The sequence below is a fragment of the Engystomops pustulosus genome, chromosome 8 (genome assembly GCF_040894005.1).
Source record: "Engystomops pustulosus chromosome 8, aEngPut4.maternal, whole genome shotgun sequence".
Lineage (NCBI taxonomy): Eukaryota > Metazoa > Chordata > Amphibia > Anura > Leptodactylidae > Engystomops > Engystomops pustulosus.
The window spans coordinates 80,157,778-80,173,140 of record NC_092418.1 but is presented as its reverse complement, the minus strand read 5'-3'; the positions used below and the strand labels follow the sequence as shown (position 1 = coordinate 80,173,140).

Sequence of the window (15,363 nt, the reverse complement as noted above, 5' to 3'; positions counted from 1 at the left end):
AACCTTTTTTGTATGTTTTTATATAGTTGAGACTTGAAGCTCCACTAAATAATTGGTGTTAAGAGCTTGGTGGCGTTATTTTGGTGATATTACAGGCAGCATTTGGCAGGGGGTTTTTTTTGCAGGCTTTTTTTTTTTTTGCCTGAACAAAGTTTCCAAAATGGCTGATAATAAAGTGCTATGAACAGCTATAATTTTTTATCTTTTTTTTTACAAAATCCTTTTTTTTTTCTCCTCAAGTTATGCAGTTCTGACTCTTTCCAATTCAGAAGATGCTGAAGCTGCCATAAAAGAGATGGACGGAAAGATAATGTATGGAAAAAAATTAAAAGTTCGAGCTGTCAAGACTTCCAAGCACAATCTTTCACTTTCTTTTGAAAAGATAAAATCGGTTTCAACAGAGATCCCTCTGGATGCAAAAGGACTTGATATAGCTGAAACCAAAGAAAATGTTGTTTCAGAGCCCCCACAATGTGACTCCACAAAGCCGAGCCAAGTGCAGCCTGACCACCGCCATTTTCCACCCGTTGGTGAAGTTTTCACACATACAACAAGCAACAACTTTTATAGTCCCACCAATACACATCAAGGCATGGCCCCACATTGCATTTCTCCTGGCTTCTCTAACTTCATGCCTCCAGGTTATCCGTATCTGTTACAATCACATCGTTCACACATGGTATCATATAGCAGCATGCCTAATTTTGCGTATGTTCCCTTTTCTTATCCTTCATATAAATTGCATAGTTCTCCTTTTCATCCTTCTGTGGCACATCCCAATAGCGGGCACCTTCAGTTTGGTAAAGATGAAGCCAGTGTTTTACATGCCATGCCTATGAAATCTATTCATAGCACAGACAAACAGAGCAACTCTCGGACTCGATCTTTTGTGCACAAGAAGAGGAACTTCTCAGCTACCAACACCAAACTACCAGAAAGAAGCACCGGTGCAGCAAACATGGACGATAAATGTGCTGTGGTAAAATCTGCCAGTGAACCAACAACGGCTTTCGTTCCGTCAATGAATGCAAAACCCGACCGGTCTAAGACTACATCTCAAGACGCTGCTCTTAAATTTCCGATTACTCCAGCAAGTGTTGAAGAGAACCCCTCCGCTGAATGTCTGTCATCTCCTGAGAAGCCGAGAAATCTTTCCGAAGCGTCAAACCTCAAATCTGCAACTCCTTTAAGATTTCCAACATCTGTCCCATCAAGTGTCTCCATACCTGAAGCCAGTAAGCCATTTGTGAATCCCAATTGCAGAGCAGAAGATGGCACACCTTCTGCCAACCCGGCCAGAGGGAGCACTACTGCCACATCAGAGCAAGATGATTTATCTTCCGCTGGAATACCGGTATGATCTCAATGTTACTGACCCTGTAAAGAGGGGCACAGAGAATAATTATGCATTTTATTTACCTTCAATTGTAACATTTTAACATTGTTTACTAACCTAGCAGCTGTAGAAGCTTTCTCTAACCAGTAGCTCGGGAGCCCAATGGTCTATGGTCCCCTATGTTATGTTTCCTGGTTGTAAGCTGCAGCTATTACAATGTGATTGGAGTTTAGATTGGTTATTTGCCTGCACTAGTGTAATTTTAACCCTTTCTTGAATGTCCAGGTCAATTTTGTAGTTCCAAATATATTCTCATATAAAGAAGAGCAGAATGGGAGAATTAAATTAATGGGATAATTCAGAAGTAAAATTGGTTTAACCTTATTAAATTATGATTGCTGGAAACTTGGTAGAGGTTCCAATAGCTGTCATTCGACGGGCTCTATTATAGTCTGCTGGAGGTAGACTGTAATAGTGTAAATTTGAATTATTTGAGGGCTCTCAAAGTTTAAAAAGTTTCAAAGTTAAAAAAAAAATTTGAAACCTTGAAATTCAAATACCCCTCTTTTCCCTAAACTTGTTATTTAATGCCATATCATAATGTCTGAAATAATCTATCAAAGATAAAATGATTAGTGCCTCCTGTGGACCCCGTGAGGGGGAAAAAAATGTCCCAATTTTTTTTTTTTGCCTCCCATTAAAATTAAAAGAAAAAGTAATTAAAATGTTGTACAGTTGTCCAAATGGTATCAAATGTAAACCTCATCTCATCCTATATACCAGTGATGGCGAACCTTTGGCACGGGTGCCAGAGGTGGCACTCTGAACCCCTTCTGTTGGCACCCAGGCTGTCACCCTAGGATAGATTCATCAGACAGGACCAAAATGTTCCTGCAGTTCTCAATGTTATTTTAAGGTGACACATCTTTGACTGATTGCAAATGCAGGAAGAGTGAAAGTCAAGATTATCTTTTGAGGTCCCCTTTCTGGCCCCATGATTCTTCTTGTACAGAGAGACACTGGAGAGAAGCTACAATGATGTCCGAATTTGTCCTCCTGCTTTCAACTATATTGGTGGCCTCAGGGGGCCAATATGATTGAATGTTGTGGAAGAACAAGGAGCAATAAGTTACTGTTTAAGTTGTCATGTTGGCACTTCTTGGTAAATAAGTAGGATTCGGTTGTAATTTGGGCACCCGGTCTCTAAAAGGTTCGCCATCACTGCTATATACTGTAAATTTGTTATCTCCCAAAGTATAAAGGGGAAATGTCATCCTGAATGCACAGGGAAAGTTGTAAATACAGAGCTGATCAGAACTTGGCACAAATGCTTTTTTTCTGTTGCCACATTTGGAGGTTTTTTTTCCCCCAGCTTTCCAGGACTAGGAACACAGTATTAAATTAATTAGTCAAGCAGATGGCAAACCCTCATACAGCTTTGTATACTAGGGTACATAATAAAAGTTGTGATATAAAAAATCTATGAAATAAACTATGACGCGGCAGATCGCATAAACAGTACTTGCATCTGCCGGCCGGGTACCCGAAGACATGCTGTGGGGAGAATAGCATGCTGGGGCCAGTGCTGGAGGGTGAGTACTAACTTTATTTTTTTTTAAGGTGGGTCTCTGCTGGGCATTACATTAATGGGGACACTCTGCTGGGCATTTTATTAGAGCGTAGCGGCTCTATTTCCCATCCTAGGCTTAGTTGTCCCAGTTTTCTTGTGGTAAAATTGGATGCCTCGGCTTATACTCAAGTATTTATGGTAGTAGGTTTATTCTGTCTTGCTAAATATTTGGATATCATGTTTTGGATATTGGATAAGCATATAATCATATCTTCATCATAACATGTAAACTTCATCAAATTACATAATAAATACCAATGCCAAGAATTCTTCATCTAATGGAAATGATTGACATCTGTTAAAAACATTTATTCATAATCCGTGTAATACACTTTAACTTTGTACCTGAGCAGTACTTGTATATATTTATTTTTATCAAAAGGACTGGGGTGTTTTACCAAAACTTACAGCATCTGAGGGTCCAGGTGTCGTCATTCCTAACAAGCTGAATTTCTCCCAGTTCAAAAGGGTTGTAGAGTTTCTTTCAAAGCGGCATAAAGGTGCTACAAGGTGAGTAATCAAGTCTTTGTTGGTTTGTTGTTAGAAATTTTTTTTTTTTATGTTTTCCTTTTTATTTGTACTTGCAGACAGCAGATTGTTGGAGCATTAGAAGACGTAAGAGTAAACAGAGGAGGATCATTTGGTGTTATGACCATACCACAAATTATATTTGCTGCATCCTTATTGTTGTCAGGAAATTTTCCACCAGCTTGAAATGATTATATTACAGGTACTGATAAAAAAAATTGGGTATGGAGGTGCGTAGGTGTAAAATGTAGCTGAGTGGGTGGGAGCAGGCAGGGGCGCCCAATGCAGCTACTACTCTGCCATAAAATGGCAGAGACTGCTTTTGGTTTTGATTTCTAGACCAAGTCTGACATGGTTTTAAGCTGTCAAACCTGGCAAAAGTTGGGAGCAAGCAGTAAGATGGCGCGTGCTTTACACTGGCGAGGGGGATAATGGAGGCTGGTGTTTAAAATGCTTTTCTTAGTAAATCCTCCCAATGTTTCTACCATGTTTTAGCAAATATATCTTGTTCCCACCCTTTTTATGGCATTTAAACAAATGCTTTAGTCGTAGTGAAGCCACATCTTACATAGATATAAAGTGATGGCCACTGGCTCATACCGTACCATTCCCAAAAAATGGCAAAAATTCATGGCATACTTAACCAGTTGAATAACAAAAATAGCACAGTCTCAAAACACATTTCTGTAAAGATGTGATGTATTATTATTTATACTTCTATATTAATGCAAGGAATGCAGGACAACCATGCAGTACTGAGAATATGACAATCCTGTGGTGGCTCTGTGCATCATAGATAACCGTGATGCTTGAACTCCTGTCCCTAAAACAGCGTCTGAACCGTAGACACTGCCACTATCTTTGATCTGATTGTTACAGCTGTATATCGTATGAGCGATCAGATCCCCTAGAGTTAAAGTTGCCAATGAGGCCTAAAAGATTAGTTAAAAAACCCTAAAAGTTCAAATTGCTTGCCTTACCCTAGAATGCAACTAAAAATAAATACCGTACACACAAGCAACTTGGATGTCCCAAAAATGCACTCTCTAGCTCACAAATTATTCCCTTCAGGGCAACACATCACCGGGAAAAAACCATCTAATTGGCGCTATTTTACCACACACAAAACAAAATGTAATAAAAAGTGATCAACAGGTTGTGTAGTCCCCAAAATGTTGTCCATGAAAATGTAAGCTAGTCCCATTGAAAATAACATCTTACCCAACTCAGAAACCCAAAGTATGAAAAGGCTAAGACGACTATATATACCTCCTTATTATTCATCTTTCTATTTTTTTTTCTTTAAGGCTTTATTGATTTTTCCATTAAAGGAAACCTGTCACCACTTTTGACTGAAATTTCGGCATGGACAGGTTCTTGTAGAGCCCTTATATCACAAGGACACCCTTTTGTTCAGTTAAAAAAAAAAAAAAAACATATAATGAACTTTGATTTCCTACCTGCTAACTCCAGACAGTGTGACTGTGGTAATCTACTTAGACTGGTTATCCATGGTTTCCACCGTTCAAAAAACAACTTTTGAAATTATTCTACTGCACCTAAGGAGCCACTCTAGCCCGTCTGGTATCTGGCTTTACAGTATGTTACAGTGTCACCCCCCCACTCCCCAGCATTTCTGTAGTGAGCACTTCCTAGTACTTGTTGAGCAAAAAAAAAAAAAAACACCCTCTGTTTTGGATGCAGTGTTACAGTGTTTTATTTTTTTTTTCTTTCACAGGTCCCTGTATACTTTTGTCTCGTGAAGTTAAAGAAATGAAAAACTGAGCCATAGGGAAAGATAAATGTGAAAAGCACTTGTTCAGTTTTCCTTGCACGTTGTTAAAATTTACATGTACAAGTTATTTATGCATAAAATGACCTTGTGTATAACAGCTGGTTAAGAAGCAAAAACAAGTTCAAAATGAGAGAAAATCCACACAGTAAACTGTAATTGATCCATTTTCATCTAATGTGTACTGGGTGGTACAACGGGCAGTATAAAGCAAACTCCTTGATTTTGGTGGATTCTGTTATTTCTAATGTGTATATGATTTTTGGACTTCTCAGATGGAAGGTCAAGGCCTAGCTGAACACGTGTGTGTTTGTTAGATTTCCTCAATCTAATATGTATGGAGGGATTACAGTTGCTGTGCTCTGCCCAGTATGCTTCATTCTATAGGAAAATCCAGAGACCGTAACCTATAACTAAATGTAGGGTTCCCCAAGCCACCCCACCCCCGTTTACCTGTATTTTGAGTTGTCAGGGCAGAATATTTTGTTATATTTTTTTGTGTAACCATATAATAAGTTTACATATATTTTGCAGGCCATGGTATTTGGACCTTAGGGTAATGGCTGGCTGCAGGTACAGCCTGCCTGGGGGACACCCATAACATACACAGTATTTTACTGCACTCACGTGCTGTATAACATGTAGAAATGTAAATCTTAAGGATCCAGTCTACAACTGGAAAAACTGATCTGTCATAAAGGTTAGGATTGTGCAAAGACGAGTTAGGTTTTATAATCTGCTCTGTGAACTCTAAAAGAAGAGAAAATGTATCTTTACCTACTCTAGAAATAAGCTAACTGCAAAACCTATAACATGCAAAGACTAAGCACAAGGCAAGCTAGAGCACCAAGAAGCTACTTTTCTAGATGCTGGACAACAACTTGTGATTAAGGGACACCTGTCGGCTCAATAAAAAGAACTAGCTGCACATACTAATGAAAAAATCCCCCTAGCCCTCTTTCAATTATCTCACTGTAAAAATACTAGCTTTATAGAAACCTACCTAAAAGTTGTTCTGTACTGTGACACGTAGCGATCCGTTCAAAAGACCTAGTCCAGTGGTCCAGCGTATTCATGAGTTGGGCTGTCTGAGGCCTTCTGAGGGAGTGTTGACTGCAGGATCAAGCCTGGCAGTCACCGCCGTCATCTGGTGTGAGAGAGGCGGTCTAGGGGAAAAGCAAAAGAGTGGGGGGTATCTTCCGGGCCGCTGGAAGATAGGTCAGTTTATCAGGTTAGTTTCCGATAAAACTAAGATTGTCGCCGTAATATAACTTTGAGGGCTAGGGAGATTCTTTCATTAATATGTGCAGCTAGTTTGTTTTATTGCACTGACAGGTGTCTCTTAAATGGTTCCAACAATAATCTAGGAAGGATCGTTGGTTTGACCATAAGCAGTTTCAGTGAGTACAGCTTTCATTTTCTCTCTAGTGGTACTGCTTGAGAATGGAAATAATAGACACCAAGGAGTGCCAAATCATAACAATATTTAAAGCTACTTTCCGTTCTAGATAATAGAACAACCTTTTCATTTTTGTTTCATCTTTTGTTTACTCATCTTTAGGTTTCTTTATTTTTTTTGTGGGATAAACCACTTGTCTTGTTTGGTTTCTAGTTATGTTTAATAAAATTCAGCAGTGAAATCTGTGTTTCTGTGCATCTTTCTAAAATTCAAGCACTAAATTTAATTTAAATATTGTAACAAATTCACACCAGTGAAAATGCTGTATAGTTGGCTGTGTAATCCCGTAGCAGGTGAATTACATGGTCACAAAAAATCTGGGGCTTAAACATTCACTCTGGTCACATCAGAAACAAGCTGCAAAGACAAAAATACGTTCAATATCTGTATTTGAGAAATCTGCCCTCGCGAATATAAGAAACCAATTACAGCAGTAGTGAGAATTATAGTTAAAATTTAGCTTTTAATATAGACAATTAAAAAAATGTGCTCCACTAAACATAACTCAAATTATAACCAATTTCTGCTAGGTTGGTTAGTTCACCAACTTGTACGGTAGTATGGATCAGTACCTCAAATTAATTATATTGGTATGGTGGGTTGAATATTCGTTGTTCATGTTAAGAGATCCTTAACCCCAATTATCTGTTATTGTACCTGTCAAAAGAGACAGGGCTCTTGAGCTGTCAAGATAGTTAGGACACACATCAAGCTGTCAGATTAGCATCTAATATAATCCAACAGGATGAATGTAGTTCCGTAAAAAAAGGTTTTTTTAAATGCTCACACTCCGATCAGACTACTTTCTGCTGTCTGGCATGCCGACCGTTCTGACTAGTCATGCCCACCTGATGAGCATTAAAACTAAAGCGGAAACATGTGCAGCAGCAGTCGATGGGTGAGCATGCCAGGCGAGGGGCATGGCACCGATGGGTGGTGGTGCTAGGCAATGGCAGCAGTGCAAAAGGTAATGAATAAAATCAATAGGTGAAAGATAGAAGAAGGGATTGTGATTGTGCTTCCTGACCATTCAGGACATCAAACAATAGAGGTCATATGCTTGTGTATGGAACATATTTTTATGCAGAACAAATGGCAACCGCGTTTCAACACTTTATCGGTGTCTTTATCAGACCAAAGTACTTGTGAATATGTGATACAACACAGTTACAAATAAATACAAAAGTGTAAATGGATTAGATTCTACCCCACCTATCACATTACAAATAAGTAAGTTGGTAACATATGTCTAAAATTTGTCTGGTTAATTGAGTCTTACAAAAAATACTAATATAAAAAGAATATATCATATAAAACAATTGGGATAGGAAAGCCACAGGGATATATGAAATATATATGCATATATACACAAAGACATAATATTTACAGACACACGAGATACATGAGCTAACTGTATAAATTTTATACCAACTTTACGCCATGCAACCAGTGTTCAAAATTCGATGCGTTTCCTGCACCCTATACAGTCTGGGAGTTTTGGATGCTGGTTAAATTTCTCTTAACCCCTTACAGTCTCTGCCTGATATCCACAGTGAGTCGATATATTAAACTATTGTCGGACTGTGATTTTCCATGAATGAGAAGGATTAAGAAGGTATTTACCTATTGACTACAGTTTAAAGTATTTCCTCTAGTGTATACGACTCTAAATGGACTGTGGATTGCTATAACTTATGAAATAATGATGTGAAAATTGGAAAAAAGTAACGATTGTTGTATTCTATATTTTTTCACTAAAAGATAAGAAAAATAATTTGTTGACATGGTTCTTTATTTATAGTTGCATACTGGCGATTTCAGAAGTGGGGAACTTAATTCATGCAATGCTAACATATTTGTTACACGTACCCAAGATTTTTGATTTGATCTTAACCCCTTACTGAAATGTGATGTACCTGTACGTCACATGTTGGTTAAGGATTTATGAAGCTGGCCCATGGTGGCACTTAAGTGACAGCGCGCATGGGTGCTGCCATCTTGGATCCGGCTGGTCCCCTCTGACGTCATCTGTGGGCATTGGCTAGTTGCTTTGGCAGCCAGGATCCCAACACAGGGTTCTGTGGCTGTCATTGAAGGTCCTGTAAAGGAGCCTGTTATCAGCAGGTACTTTTACAGATCCAGTGATTTTACAATATACTGCAATACAGTAGTGTATAAGTCCTCAGACACTCTAGGGTCAAAGTACAAAGTAAAGAAATACAGTAAAAAGTGAAAAAAAAAAAATTTTCAAATTGCACACCTTTTTCTCTTGAACTGATTTCTCTTGAATAAAAATCAACATATGAAAAAGTTATTAGCATTAGAATATGGGGAAAGGTTTTAATTTTTTTTTAAACCAAATAAAATCTAAAATTCTACTAAATGAATTTTTATATTCCAGTAACCGCACCCACTCAAGGAAAAAGGGAGCGCACAGTGAAAGCCGTAAAAAAGGTGTCCACAAGAAAATGTTAAATGTTCTTCAAGATACTTCATTTGTAATTTTTTTCCCCGCTTCCCAACATACATCATGGAAAATTAAATATTGGCACTAGGAAGTACAATTTGTTATGAAGAAAACAAGCCCTTCTAAAGCTCCGTACATGGGTAAAATAAAAAAGTTATGGATTTTTAAAGCAAAAAAATGTAAAAACACAAAATTTAAAAGGGCATCAGTGGAAAGGGGTTAACATTATAGGGTCTGACCTCTAGGTGAATTTTCTGCAAAGATTATCCGAGCTTTTTAATGATTTATACCTGGACCCCATGCACCACACATCATCGCGCTATAAAAATGCCTATCATGGTCATTATTCCTTCCCCTATTTGTGCAGATCTCGTGTGAATGTCAGAACATGACACACAACCTGTTGCAAAATGCTCATGTTTGTGAATGAGTCCATGGGTCTATAGGCTCCGGGACACAAAACATTAGGAAACATATAGAGCACTGATGGCGAACCTTTTAAAACCTGAGTGCCCAAACTTCAACCAAAAGCCACTTATTTATTGCAAAGTGCCAGCACAGCAATTTATTTCTCCTTGTTCTTTGACACCTTTCAATCCTTCAGTCTCCTAAGGACACCAAACCGTTGAAAGGAGGAGGGCAAATTTGTCTATCATTGCAGGAAGATTCTGCAGGAAGATTCTTTGAGCCCTGTCTTGTGAACTTCATTCTGGGGTAATGGCTTGGGTGCCCACAGAGAGGGCTCCGAGTGCCGCCTCTGGCACCCGTGTCATAGGTTCGCCACCAGTGATAGAGTATTCTGCCCTGATGCTAGAAAACATAGAATTCTAAGAAGTATTTTTAATCATCACTTTATTTTATTGCAGTTTAGTTTATGAATACAGGCAGTCCCCGGGTTACATACAAAATAGGGTCTGTAGGTTTGTTCTTAAGTTGAATTTGTATGTAAGTCGGAACTGTATATTTTATCATTGTAATCCCAGACAGAACTTTTTTGGTCTCTGTGACAATTGGATTTAAAAAATGTTGGGTTGTCATAAGAATCAGGAATAACACTAAAGCTTCATTACAGACACCAGTGATAACTGTTACAGCTGTTTATTGTAGCCTAGGACTAAAGTACAATAAATTACCAATATCCAGTGGTTCGTTTGTAACTAGGGGTCGTATGTAAGTCTAGTGTTTTTAAGTAGGGGACCGCCTGTATGTATATACATGAAATAATCAGATTTTTTTTATCTTTTGCACCTTATTAAAGTTTCTCTTAGAAGCCCCAAATCTTAGTGTAGTGAATCAGCAGACCTAATACACTGTAGCCACAAGATGGCGACAAAGTCATGTGTTGTTTTAGAATTGCCATCGGGCCATTTGGGAGGAGGTAAGCGCAGCTCCAATGCAATTATCTGTGTAAGCAAGTCCCAAGAGTCAGAACCTGGATTATGTGTCTCACTGGGAGTCTTTTGTGTAAAATTGAAGAAAAAGAGGGAAGTTGTTTACCCCCATTTAAGAGATGCGTTGAAAACCTATTTTTTTTTATTTTGTTTCTTACAATATTATTTAAATATATATGCTCTAGTGAAAAAGGGTTAGTTAAGATTTCTTTTAGGCCCCATTGGGTGTTTAAATGGCGTATATTGTATGAGGGATCTTCCTCCTCCAATCCCCGATGGCATAGTTGATACAAAAGGTTCTGGTATGTTAGTAATGCATATACCTGACCCTTTGATACCTTCAGTGCTGAAAGACCTCCCTACACATTAGTTGGACAGCAGTATTGGGGACCATGCACTGGAGACCAAAAATAGTGAACACACAATTTTCTAAATGTCAAGGTCATTGTGTATTAAAAAATCCCTAACTTTTTTATTTTTCCATGTACAGAGCTGTGTGATGGCTTGTCTTCTGTGGAACAAATTACACTTCAAAATGGGGGTATGTAATAGTCCATGTCGTGTACTGGGAAGCAGGAAGAAAATCCAAATGCAGTGAAATTGGTAAAAGAAACACATTTTTTCGGTTTTCTTGTGGGCTTGGATTTTACAGCTTTCACTGTACAAATTACTTGTCTACATTATTCTTCGGGCCAGTACGATTACGGGGAGACCAAATTTGTATAGGTTTTATAATGTTTTCATACATTTACAAAAAATAAAACCTCCTATACAAAAAAAATATATATACCGTATATACTCAAGTATAAGCCGAGACCCCCAATTTTACCACCAAAAACTGGGAAAACCTATTGACTCGAGTATCAGCCGAGGGTGGGAAATGCATTGATCACAAACCCACCCAGTATATAGCCAGCCTGCCCCCAGCAGTATACAGCCAGCCCAGCCTGCCCCCAGTAGTATACAGCCAGCCCAGCCTGCCCCCAGTAGTATACAGCCAGCCCAGCCTGCCTCCAGTAGTATACAGCCAGCCCAGCCTGCCCCCAATAGTATACAGCCAGCTTGCCCCCAGTAGTATACAGCCAGCCCAGCCTGCCCCCAATTAGTATACAGCCTGCCCCCAATTAGTATACAGCCAGCCTGCCCCCAGTAGTATACAGCCTGCCCCCCAGTAGTATACAGCCAGCCCAGCCTGCCCCCCAGTAGTATACAGCCAGCCCAGCCTGCCCCCCAGTAGTATACAGCCTGCTCCCACTAGTATACAGCGAGCCCAGCACTAAAAAAAACCCCAAAAACTTACTCACCCTCCGGTGGCCCCCGATGCGCAGCGCTGCTCCCCCGAGGTCCTCTTCTGTCTTCCGCAGGGCGCCGTCATGTTCTTGCCAGCCTGCAGGCGCATAATATGATGCGGCCGCTGCTGATGTCATACTGCGACGGTCGGGAGAAGAAAATGGCGGCGCCCTGCGGAAGACAGAAGATAGAAGTGCTGGGCTGGCTATTGACTCGTGTATAAGCCGAGTTGAGGATTTTCAGCACATTTTTTGTGCTAAAAACTCGGCTTATACACGAGTATATACGGTATATTGCCATCTTCTGGTGCTAATAACTTTTTCATCCTTCAGTGAATGAAGCTGTGGGGGTGTCATTTTTTTGCAACTTTTTATGACATTTTCATTTTTAGGACTGTATGACCTTTTGATCACTTTTTATAGAATTTTTTAAAATGGCAAAAAAGGTGTTATTTTCAACTTTGGGCACTATTTTCTGTTAAGGGGTTAAACGCAGTGAAAAACAGTTATTATATTTTGAAAGATCAGGCATTTTCGGACAGGCCAATACCTAATGTGTTTATGATTTTGATTGTTTATTGATATCAGTTCTAGGGAAAGGACGGTGAATTTTTAGGGTTTAAATTATAATTTTTTTTAAACTTTTTTTTTTATTTTTCAGATTCCCTAGATTAGTTTAACCCTAGGTTGAGCGATCCTATCGTATACTGTAGTATGGCAGTATATGGGGATTTTCCTCCTCATTCATTACAATGTGCGATCAAAGGGTTAAAACGTGACAGCTTTGGGTCTTCGGAAGACCCGAGGTTGTCATGGCGACGGATCGCAGCTCCCCAATGACGTAACTGGGAGCGACGATCCTCGGCAAGATCGCGGCGGCCACGAGCCACTTTTTTTTTTTTTAAACCGTCTGAAAAGCTGCAAGCACCGATCGCAGGTGTTACCAGTAAGCCTTTGCTGCAATATGCAGCAGAGACTGAACGGCTATGGAGACAGCTCAGCCTGTGACCCCTCGCCATGCACTTGCACTGGTTTGTGACGTACTATTACATCACATGGTGGTAAAGGGTTAAGATTACTTCATAAATTGTATATATACTAAAGCACAGACTGAAAACGTAAAAAAGATAATTGTAAAAAACTGATCTCAACAAGGGCTAGGGTACGGCACAGCAATAGTAATAACCATGAGCCAAAGTACATCAAAAATGCAAGTAAAGTAAAAAACTGATCAAAATACGTGCAAGTTATCTGTACAGCGCTGCAGAATATGATGGTGCTGTATAAATAAAGCTTTCTTATTATTAAGTTATTTGGTGTTAATCAGGCACCTGATGCTAATTTCCTTCATTATCTAACAAACTGTTTTTACCTGACCCAAATTTTCCAGTTTTCGCTGACTTTGCAAAAATGTTATGCCATTCCAAAGTGACTGAAACCCTTCGGCAGCAGGTTGACCCTATCAGCCATAGCAAGAGAAGTTGGTCTTCCAAGTCTGTGATTTCTAGAATATTGCATCTTTACAACATCACAAACTCATTCAAGTCCCCAAAGATGGTTGGTCAAGTGCAAGAGAGGACAGCATAATGCGAAGAATCTCCATAAGTAATCGTTTCAACACTGCAGCTGGAATTGCTCACCAGTTTAGCGCTGACCAGGATCTGTCTTTCCATTGTGTCACAACTTTTAGAAGCATTTGGACTGAAAGCCCACTCTGCAGGGACCAAACTCTCATTAGCAGAAAGAATCAAAAGGCTAGACCAGGGGTCTCAAACTCAATTTACCTGGGGGCCGCTGGAGGTAGATTCTGGGTAAGGCTGGGCCGCATCAAGTTTTCCACACAAAATGCGCTTACAAAATATCATTATTCAGATTCAAATGTCATGGCGTCTCCCAGCGCAAGGAAAGCCCCGAGCTGGGAGACGTGTTTTCTCTATGAACGCGTCCTGTGCACCGAGGGGTCCCAAGCTCCTACCGCACTGAGCCCAGTCAGGGGCTCAGTGCGAAATTTGATAATATGTTCAATTATATCATTTTTAGGACTGTACGACCTTTTGATCACTTTTTATAGATTTTTTTATATTTTTCAAAATGGCAAAAAAGTGCCATTTTCGACTTTGGGCGCTATTTTCCGTAACGGGGTAAAACGCATTGTAAAAAACGTTATTATATTTTGATAGATCGGGCATTTTCGGACGCGTCGATACCTAATGTGTTTATGATTTTTACTGTTTATTTATATTTATGTCAGTTCTAGGGAAAGGGGGGTGATTTGAAATTTAATTTTTTTTTATTCTAATTTTTTTTTTTTAAAACTTTTTTTATTTATACTATTTTTCAGACTCCCTAGGGTTCTTTAACCCTAGGTTGTCTGATCGATCCTACCATATACTGCCATACTACAGTATGGCAGTATAAGGGGATTTTCCTCCTCATTCATTACAATGTGCTATCAGCACATTGTAATGAAGGGGTTAAAACGAAATAGCCTCGGGTCTTCCGAAGACCCGAGGCTACCATGGAGACGGATCGCCGCCCCCAATGACGTCACGGGGAGCGGCGATCCCGGGTAAGATGGCGGCGCCCATGCGCCGCTATCTTTTTGAGGCTGCCGGCAGCTTTGCCGGCAGCCATCGCTGTGAAAGCACCCGCGATCGGTGCTGGCACCGATCGCGGGTGTTACCAGTAAGCCTTTGCTGCAATATGCAGCAAAGACTTACCGGCTATGGAGAGGGCTCAGCCCGTGAGCCCTCTCCATGCAGCGCGACCCGACCGCCGCCGTGAATACACGGCGGGCGGTGCTTTTCCAGGTGGGGGCCGCAAAATGTTGTCCCGCGGGCCGCGAGTTTGAGACCCCTGGGCTAGACTAACCTTTGCTGGAGAGCATGTTGTGTGGACAGAGGAGAAATGCCCCACAGTTCATTTTAGTGATGAAAGAAAGTTGAATTTATTTGGATCTAATGTGAAACATTAGTTTGTCGACAAACTGGGGAAAGATAGAACACAAAGTGTGTAAAGAAGTCAGTGAAAAGTGGTGGAGGAAATGTCATGGTTTGAGGAATGTTTTCTTTTTTCTTGTTTTAAATTCTCATGAAGCTACATGACAGAATGCAAGTGTGTATTCAAACCTTTATTTTGCAAAAAGAAAGTTCTATGTGAATACTTTTAGAAAATACGGCATGGTGTACCCCTTACGAAAAATCTGTCAAATGTTGACAATGAAGATTACATTGTTCCTGAAAAGATACAGTGATCATACATTGTTCTCTAAAGCTAGAGATTAATTTCCTGCCCTATTTTTGAAGCTGAAAAAAATGTTAAAATGATGATCACTTCTAGGCTTCAAGCAAGAATCTAACTCCATGGTCCCATAATCAATCTCAATATTGTCACAATGCATTGCAGATGGTTTTGTATTTCAGATGCAGGCTTCTCTCATCTAGTGTGCATATAGTGAAGCTGAGCTTTTTG

At 39.8% G+C, this 15,363-nt stretch overlaps 1 protein-coding gene across 3 annotated transcripts in view; it reads left to right on the top strand.

The window, feature by feature from the left end:
* The window catches only part of RBM44 (RNA binding motif protein 44), a 121,029-nt gene extending 114,103 nt beyond the window's left edge, over window positions 1-6,926 (top strand). For all 3 annotated transcript variants that reach the window (XM_072121401.1, XM_072121402.1, XM_072121403.1), the window contains 4 exons: window positions 241-1,354; window positions 3,349-3,476; window positions 3,554-3,696; window positions 5,233-6,926. In XM_072121401.1, coding sequence (XP_071977502.1) covers window positions 241-1,354; window positions 3,349-3,476; window positions 3,554-3,680 — 1,369 coding nt within the window. In that variant the 3' untranslated portion in view covers window positions 3,681-3,696; window positions 5,233-6,926. The remainder of the gene's footprint in view (window positions 1-240; window positions 1,355-3,348; window positions 3,477-3,553; window positions 3,697-5,232) is intronic.
* The last annotated feature ends 8,437 nt before the right edge of the window (window positions 6,927-15,363 follow it).